We start from the raw sequence: 9425 nt of genomic DNA on the forward strand, positions 1-9425 counted from the left end.
AGTATATATAGGTAAAGAAAGAAAACAATGAGAGAAAAATAAAATTAAAAATTGTGAAATCAGCGCCATCTTCAGAATGCTATAAATAAAATAGATATAGATAAGAAGAAAAAATAATACAAAGATAATATAAGAAATGATCATTAGCGCCATTTTTTGAGTGATAGACACAAAAAATAGAATGAATATATATTTTATGAACATGAAACACAGACTAGATATAGAAATGATATTCTTATATCTTATATTTTATATCTTATATCTAATCTGTAATAAAATATGGCAAAGTAATTTGATAAGAATTAAAAACCAACATCATCTTTTAAAAAACATCTTTCTTATTCAAAAATGGCGCTAAATTTAATTTTTATCTTATCTTTGAAGAAATGATTCTATTATTCAAAAGATGATGTCGAAAATCAATCCTTATATTCTTTGTCTTTTTTCCATTTATTTTTTTATTTACATGTGTTTCATTTAGATATTCTAAAAATAGCGCAAATTCCTTAATATTTAACTTATTTTTTCTATCTCTTTATTCTGCTTTCTTTCTTATATAATGTTATAAAAATACTAACAAAAAATTCTCTTTTCTAATTTTATGTTCCTATTAATTATTCGTATTTTCAAAAATCATATTCTTGCTAGATGATTACAGAAATATTTATTATATTTGTAATATAATTAGAATCTATATGGATGAATGAATTGAATGAAATGAAATGAAATGATTATGAATTGAATGAAATTAAAAATTTAAAAATTGAAAATATAAAAAATTGAATTAAAACTTTATTTCATTTATAGTATAACATAACATAGAATATTTTTACAAAACATAATATTTATATAAATAATATATATCTATCGTAAATATTGAAATTTAACAAATAAAAACTTTTTTTTAAACTTTACAAATTTCAACAAATGAATTGATTCAACAATTTAATTCTTAAATTTATTTACTGTTCAAATGATAAAAAGTGCATGAAAATTCTTGGCATAGTCGATAAACTAGAACAGAGACATAAAATCTTAAAAGATGGTAAGTCTACTTTATATCTTGTCTGTGATATTGTATATAAAATAAAACACTTAAGTTGTAAAAAATTACTATAAATTATTAATTCATTTTGTGTTTCCAAAAAAATTAGAAAAAAAAGAAATTCCTAAGAGTGATTCAAATCTCATATTTCTTATATAAAATAGCATATATTTATATAAAATAATAGATTACTAAATATTATTTATATAAAATAATATAATTTTTTATATAAAAAACTATTATTTGAATTTAATATTTTATATGTCTTACTTTATACATATACATATATGTATAAAAAGAAATGAATATATTTATTATATTAAAAATTATTAGATAATGATTAAAAATTAATAATAGTTAACTCTACCAAACTTATATGTACATATGTAAACTTTTATTTTTTTAATTATATTATTCTTATAATATTTTTTATTAAAATTTTATTTTCAATCAAATAGACATCTAAATTTAATAATAATTATTCATAACATAAAATATAATTGGATAATAAATTATTACATTCTTATCTAATAAATAATAATAATTATATGATTACAATGGAAAAAAAGTATTAATTATATGAAAGAAATATTTTTTATCTTAATCATTATTTAATAAAAAAATCAAACTTAAAAAACGAAATAAATAATTAGCATATTGAAAATTTTATGTCTTCTTTTAAAATTAGTAATTAATAGCAAACTATAAAAAGAAAGGGTTAAAAATTTGTTGACGATCATTTAACGCGCATGCGCCATTATATATGTATGATCACCGGACGATCGCCAGTCATCAATCGGTGATCTGTCATCTTCTATCGTTATAAGTAATTTTTAGCTATTTTTAATTTAATTCAGAAAACATTAAATTATTTTCTTACAATTAATAGTTTGAAAATATATTTCGAATATTTCAAGGTAATAGATATTAACGAAGAAAAGAAAAACATCACAAAGTGATCAAAAAGTGAGTGTGAATATTTATCTGTTCAAAGTCAGCGGATTTTGCCATGACGACAGAAGAACAATTTCAAGCGGCTGTTAATGTAATCAGGAATTTGCCAAAAAATGGTAAATTTTTTCAAGTATTCAATTTTTCAATTATAGTAATGTTTGATTTTTTGTTATGACTATTTTTAAAAAATAAAGTCATAACGTTGTTTATACATTATCATATTTAGTATAAAATACTTTATAAAACTGATAAAACATAGTAAATTTTTATTCTTTCTTTTTTTTTTTTAATTTTTTATTTTTCCTTTTAATTTCAATTTTTTTTTATTCCTTCGAAGTTTGTTTAAACTGGTTATTTTAATCAGCATATACATAATATGCACTCATTAAACCATTCGTACAAAGTCCGATTTGACGATTCAGAATATTTATTTCTTCTTTTCATTAAAATTATTGATATTTAGATTTATATCTTAAATTTTAAACAACAATAAAATATGTTTTTTATTAACTGTAATTTATTATATATTTATAATTTTTAATTTTTAATAAGTATAAAAATTATTTGTAACTAAATATACAATAAGAATTTAAAATTATCATTTTCTTTTTATCATGTAATTTATGGTATAATATATAGTATTTGTAATTATTTATTTAATTAAATTTATTTAATTAAGAATTCAAATACAATAAATTTGCTTTATGAATTTTTATTTTTTCTTTTTTTTTTTGGAAATCTTTTATTATTTTGTAAATGTAAACTAGATTGTTTGAATGCAATTATATTAAATACATTTTTAGTACTATTAAATTCATAAATATGCATATGTTACTTTCCATTTATTACATATGAATGTGTAAGTGTTCTCATTTCACTTTCTAACAGAGTAGAATGGATGAATTGCAGTTTGTATTTAAAATTGGAATGTTCTTTATAAACACAAATATATTTATGATTTGTATCTCTTGTTAAAAATTTATATTATTAAATATTTAAGATTTTATATTAATCAAATTTAGTAAAATATTAAATATAATTAATATAATTAAATTTAATAAATTATAAAAATTTATTCAATATATTCATACTTTTATAAAATTAATAATAATTTAATAATAATTAGATATAATCTAATATAAAATTTATTAATATACTATTTGGTTTTCCAATCAAAAATTCTACAATAAAATTGTTATTTAAATATTAGTCTTTTAATTTCAGGAGCATATCAACCTAGCAATGAAATTATGCTACGTTTTTATGCATATTATAAACAAGCAACAGAAGGACCATGTCAACAACCAAAGCCAGCTTTTTGGGAAGTGGTTAAAAAAGCAAAATGGGATGCTTGGACACGTTTGGGAAATATGAGTAGAACAGAAGCCATGAATAATTATGTAGAAGAATTAAAAAAGGTTAATTTTTATATTATATTCCAATAAATATTAAATGTTATAATATCTAAAAATTACTTAACATTTATTTATAATTTAACAGATTGTAGAAACAATGTCTTATACAGACAAAGTAGCTAATTTTTTAGACAGTTTAGATTCATTTTGCGAAAGTGTTCCACCTGAAGACTTGGAATTACTTCTTGGTCCTGTATTAGAACGTATGCGTTCACAACCTGGAATACCATTATCTGGTTCTCCTTTAGGTTTGTATTATTTATGAATAGAAATATTATATTTTATTTTTTATTAATTATCTAATATTTTTTATTAGTTATCTAATAATTTAACAATTAATGTTTAATATTTATATATAAGAAATTCAAAACAATTTAATTTTTACAATAATTTTTGCAATAATTTCTATCTATATAGCATCAAGAGAAACATCACCACATAGAGTTTGTAATATAACTCGGCACATTGCAAGTAGTTTAGAAACTAGCCCAGCCACTAGCCATGGTACAAGTCCACCTGATACTGATGGTGAAGAAGAATTTATAGATACTGTTGAAGTAAGTACTATAAATATTATAGACAATACATATTAGATATTTTTTATTTTCATATAATATAATTGAAAAATTATATTTTCTTTTATATATATCTTTTTTATATATATATTTTTTTATTTATATCTATAGTCAGCTCCAGAACGAATACAAAAAGATACAATAAAAACCTCTAATGTTATTCAGAAAATGACTAATGGCTTAAATATTTCTACTGAAAAAATTAATGAATTAATTCCTCAAAAAGAAAACTCTTCAGAATTAATTAATGGATACACTAATCTAAATGGTTATACAGAATCATTAACAGAGAATAAACAAGAAAGAAATAAACAACGGATTAAAAAAGATGAAAAATCCAATGATGAATTTTTTAATCAAATAGCTACAACTATGCAAAATTTGCAAAGAGATTTAGATCGAATAACGACCAGAGTACGCAGTTTAGAAGGACAAACATTACAGGCATTGGCACCATCAATAGTACATGTAAATAAAATAAAATAAAATTTTTATTTTATTTTTCGCTTATTACAATTTACTTATTCACTTATACACATATATATTTTTCTAGACACAGCCTACTTTATATCCAGAATGGTGGCCTTTACCAGAATGTTCACCGCGATTATTTACTATCTTAATCATATGGCCGTTTATAACACAATTTTTGATTTCTTTAATACAACGTTATCGTCAACGAAGGCTGTGATTTAAACATTACCACTATTTTATTCAAAGTATATTCCATTATTTAATATTAGATAATGAATTCACATTAATGTTGAATTCAAATAATATAGACATTTTCTAAGAATTATAATTTAAGTAAATTTCTACAATTTAAATGCGTATTTGGCCGAAACTGCGATTCGTGTAGATTTCATTTATAAACGAATAATCAATCGTATAAAAGTTTTAAAATTTGTTTTTTATAAACTATTCACATATGAATGTACAGTAACTGTACAGAAATGTTTATTTATTTTAAATACGAAAGAATTGATGAGAGTTTGATTGCTCTCTGTATGTTTATATATTAAAAATTAATGAATTAATTCAATATCTAATTTGTCCAAAGATATAATATGCTTATAAAATCAGTTAATGAAATAAAAAATCAGTAAATGAAAAATTACAAATATTTTTAATGAAATCAATTTCTTCAAAAATGATAAAAATATTTAAACTGTATAATATTAATTAGAAACACATTTATAATATTATTTATAAAAAAAATATATTTTTTTTTAAGTATTCAAAATATAAAATATGATCTATAATAGTAGTATATAGACAATAAATGATAGTAACAAATAATAAGTGAACTGAATTATAAGTCAATTGAAAGATTTTTCTATATTAATAATTTTCAAATATATTATATCTTTGAACAAATTATAATTTACATGTATTATAAATAGTAATATGTATTCATATATTGTAATATAGACAAAAAGATTATATACAAATTTTATATTGTACATTCAGATTAAAGATAGAACAAAGATAGAATTAATTAAAATATGCAATTTTTTTAAAAGAATTTATAATTTACTTCGGATTATCTTATCAGTATCATTATTACTCAATGATATATAAATAATGATTATAAAGTTTACTTTTTTCAATGAATTTTAAATTAAAAACAAATATATCACAAAATTGTGTACAAATGTTGTATAAAAATGTATAATTTTTAATTATATTTGTAATAATTATTATTTGTAATTATTTTTCACTTTATACAATCTTAATAAAATATTTCAAAACACTATAATTTTCATTTTTTATTTTCTTAAAATTATAATTAATTATAATTAAATATAAATTTATATATTTTTTTTATAATTTTTTATTTCTATTAATACATATTCATAAATAAATTGTTTAAATGAACTTTCCTTTCAAAGCAAAAATTCATACAAAACCTTAATTTATCATATAATTATTTACAATGATTAATACAAATTGTTTGTATATAATCATTTCTAATCATATAAATTTATTTCAAAATATTGATAAAAAATCAAGTAGATATGTAATATAATTTATGAATATTTATAATTACAATTCAATAAATATTTTATTCTCATAATTCACAAGAATTTAAAGTTAAAATGAATAAATTAATTGATAATTACAACAATAAAATTAATTAATAAAATATAATATATTTTTAACAAAGATTTCAAATATGAGTACCACTGTAAAATAACCTTGTTCTTATTTTATATGAATTAAGGATCGAGCTAATATTGGCAACAACGAAATGTTAGTAATTTTATAACATTAGAATTTTTTTTATATTGCTCAATTTAATTTTTATATGTTTACAAAAGTGATAAAATTTCTGACGAAAGCAATATACGATACATATCAAATGTTAGAACACATAGTATTCCACAGGTTGTGGTAATCAATAAATTGTTGCTTTATTCAATTTTTACATGACGTTTCTTATTAGTGGTTCGAAAGCGAAAAACCATATAATTAAAAATATGAATAAAAATTTGTTTGTCATCGTTTTAACATTTTTTATTATGAATCTATCAAACGCTCAAGATATAGATTTGGGAATTATTGTTTTTGCAAATGTTGTAAGTTAAAAAATATTTTTTAAATAAATAATATTTTATAATAAATGATATTTTATATATTAGTTATTTATATTACAAGCATATATTTATTTTTCATCTTGTTTATAATGCGATATGTGAACTAAATAATATAATAATAATTATTATTATTATCTTCTAAAAATAACTATAATTTCTTTAATAGTTATATAGACATGGAGATAGAACACCTATAAGACCTTATCCAAATGATCCTTATAATAATGAAAGTATATGGCCAGTTCCATATGGCCAATTGACAAATGTAAGTAATTGTTAATCTTAATATATACATCAATTTTTATTTTAAATAACTCTTTTAACAGAAAAAAATATTAATTTTGTAGTACATTATTTTTACTATGTTTAATCTTTAATTTTAAAATCTTTCTAGAATATTATTTCTTACAGTAATATATTTATTAAATTGTTTATAGATTGGAAAGGATCAACATTTATTACTTGGTCGTTGGATTCGTAAACGCTATTCATATTTATTAAATGAATTTTATTCTCCATATGATATTTATATTCAAAGTACTGATGTAGATCGTACTTTAATGTCAGCAGAATCACAACTTGCAGGTTTATATCCACCAGTTGGTAAACAAATATGGAGTAATATTAAATGGATGCCTATTCCAGTACACACTATTCCAGAAGATAAAGATCATATTTTAGCTGCTAAAAAATATTGTCCTAAATATGATTATGAACTGGACAAAGTTCTTAATTCTCCAGAAATAAGAAAGATGAATAAAGAAAATAAAAAATTATATGCATATTTGACAGAAAAAACAGGAAATAAGATTTCATCTCTAAGATCTGCTGAACAACTTTATGATACCCTATTTATTGAGGTAAATTTTTATTTTCTAAATTATTTTCTTTCCTAATAAATAATTTTATTTGATATATTTTATATATTCTAAATTTGCATTATAGAATCTTTATAATAAAACATTGCCAGAATGGACAAAATCAGTATTTCCAGATAAACTTAAATCTATTGCTGAAAAAAGTTTTACAACTAGTGCCTATAATAAAATTCTTCAAAGATTAAAATCAGGTAATATTTGTTTTTATTGTATTTAAAAAAAGTTTAAATCAATTTTATATTATAATATGAAAGATATAAAAAACAGGATCATTACTTGGAGAAATGATAGATCATATGGAAAAAAAATCAAAAAATGCCTTAGTACCTGATAGGAAAATATGGATGTATAGTGCTCATGATGACACTTTAGCCAATATGTTAATGACTTTAAATCTTTTTGAACCACATTGTCCACCATATACTGCTACAATTTTGATAGAGTTAAGAATAAATTTAAAAAATCAGTATTTTGTAACGGTAAGTAAAATAAAAAGAATATGAATAATATGAAAAATAGTACAAAATTGTTGATTGATATTTTTTATAGATATATTATAAAAATACTAGTGAAGAACCAAAACTTTTGACACTTCCTGGTTGTATTACATTATGTCCCTTAAATCAATTTATTACATTAACAAAAGATGTTATACCTATAAATTGGGACAAAGAATGTACAATGGATTGGGAACAATTTGAATATAATATGAATACACCAGCAGTTATTGGTAAATTTCTAAAATAATATAAATATACTTTTTATTAGAAATAATAATAGAATAATAGAATAAGTTTAATCATTTATTTAATCTTTATTCTATTTCAGTAATATTGACATCTTCTATACTGATGTTACTTTTATTAGTTTTATTTATAATGGGCTTTATTTATTGGCATTATAAACGAGAACATAATCAGTATTACCTACGATTAACAACAGATCCTATATAATTGGATGTAATATTGTGAAAAAAAATAATTGACATTACACGTGAGCGTTTTATTATTATTATAATATCAATATTTTCGTAATTAAATAATTAACAGAATTAAGATAAATTATAAAACTCATATTTAATTTTACAAATATTAAGAAATGAATTTATAATATGAAAAATAAGTCTGATAATTATTTTCACAAAATATTCGAAAAAAATTTTATATATTTTATGATATTTATACTTTTTTATTAATGATAAAACATTTCAGTTTATAATTAAATAAGTGGATAAATAAATCCATAATTATTTGTAAATTTTAATTGATAAAAAAAATTATATATAATGTTCGTATAAATTGTTGAAAACAAGGCTGTTATAAAACGGTATTTCTAATAATTTTTAGCTTGACAGAAGAGTAAAAAATCCTTAATAATTTTTGTGATTATAAAGTGCTATATTACTTAAATTGATATTAGTGCTATATTACTTAAATTGATTTTTATATATAATATGAATTTAAAAAATTATCTGATGACGAAAATAATTTATACATTAATTCTGAAAAAATTAAAGTGTTAATTAAAATAATTTTTGTAAAAATGATATCATAATAAGAAAAAATGAATTTTAAAATACATATAACTCAGGGTATCTTAGTTTTTATTTTATACTAAACAAATAGATTCATAAATATTTGAAATTCAAAAAAAAAAAATAAATAAAATATTTTAAAGAAATTAAATTTGCAATATTTTAAAGAGGTATCTAGTCATAACATATTATTATAACTATTATAACATATAACTTAATCATTAATTAAAATTCTATTTGTTATTAAATATATGTAATACATTTACATGGATATTATTATAATTTATTGTAAATCGTATTTTTTGAATAAGAAATACAAAGTAAATTAGATTTAGTAAAACAAAAAGACAATATCTTAGAGAAGAAAAAGAGAAGTTACGTCCTATTTTAATCAAATAGATTATACTCTAAGAATTTTTCAATTTTT

The 9425-nt window shown here is 19.7% G+C and overlaps 2 protein-coding genes across 3 annotated transcripts; both read left to right on the plus strand.

The window, feature by feature from the left end:
- Nucleotides 1-1807: 1807 nt before the first annotated feature.
- LOC122711158 (acyl-CoA-binding domain-containing protein 4) lies at nucleotides 1808-5081 on the plus strand. 2 transcript variants are annotated; one of them, XM_043929645.1, is made up of 7 exons: nucleotides 1808-1871; nucleotides 1963-2115; nucleotides 3224-3417; nucleotides 3500-3662; nucleotides 3832-3971; nucleotides 4101-4457; nucleotides 4543-5078. In XM_043929645.1, exons 2-7 carry the CDS (start codon nucleotides 2055-2057, stop codon nucleotides 4678-4680), a joined length of 1053 nt encoding a protein of 350 aa, XP_043785580.1. In that variant the 5' UTR covers nucleotides 1808-1871; nucleotides 1963-2054; the 3' UTR covers nucleotides 4681-5078. The 2 variants fall into 2 exon arrangements, with proteins under 2 accessions (XP_043785580.1, XP_043785581.1); XM_043929646.1 differs by lacking the exon at nucleotides 1808-1871 and adding an exon at nucleotides 1896-1962 and having other exon boundaries at nucleotides 2040-2115; nucleotides 4543-5081.
- Nucleotides 5082-6214: 1133 nt separating this feature from the next.
- Nucleotides 6215-8544, plus strand: LOC122711165 (prostatic acid phosphatase-like). The gene is made up of 7 exons (XM_043929657.1): nucleotides 6215-6568; nucleotides 6753-6851; nucleotides 7024-7446; nucleotides 7532-7655; nucleotides 7732-7943; nucleotides 8014-8194; nucleotides 8293-8544. The coding sequence occupies exons 1-7, from the start codon at nucleotides 6419-6421 to the stop codon at nucleotides 8415-8417; spliced, it is 1314 nt and encodes a 437-aa protein (XP_043785592.1). The 5' UTR covers nucleotides 6215-6418; the 3' UTR covers nucleotides 8418-8544.
- Nucleotides 8545-9425: the final 881 nt, after the last annotated feature.

The sequence above is a fragment of the Apis laboriosa genome, unplaced genomic scaffold (assembly GCF_014066325.1).
Source record: "Apis laboriosa isolate Shangri-la unplaced genomic scaffold, ASM1406632v1 scaffold16_cov148, whole genome shotgun sequence".
In the NCBI taxonomy this organism is placed as follows: Eukaryota; Metazoa; Arthropoda; class Insecta; order Hymenoptera; family Apidae; genus Apis; species Apis laboriosa.

Coding starts and splice junctions, on each gene's coding strand:
- LOC122711158 (XM_043929645.1), top strand. CDS start 2,055: ATGACGACAGAAGAACAATTTCAAGCGGCTGTTAATGTAATCAGGAAT. Junction 2,116..3,223: donor CAGGAATTTGCCAAAAAATG/GTAAATTTTTTC, acceptor TTTTAATTTCAG/GAGCATATCAACCTAGCAAT. Junction 3,418..3,499: donor ATGTAGAAGAATTAAAAAAG/GTTAATTTTTAT, acceptor ATAATTTAACAG/ATTGTAGAAACAATGTCTTA.
- LOC122711165 (XM_043929657.1), top strand. CDS start 6,419: ATGACGTTTCTTATTAGTGGTTCGAAAGCGAAAAACCATATAATTAAA. Junction 7,447..7,531: donor ATGATACCCTATTTATTGAG/GTAAATTTTTAT, acceptor TTTGCATTATAG/AATCTTTATAATAAAACATT. Junction 8,195..8,292: donor GAATACACCAGCAGTTATTG/GTAAATTTCTAA, acceptor ATTCTATTTCAG/TAATATTGACATCTTCTATA.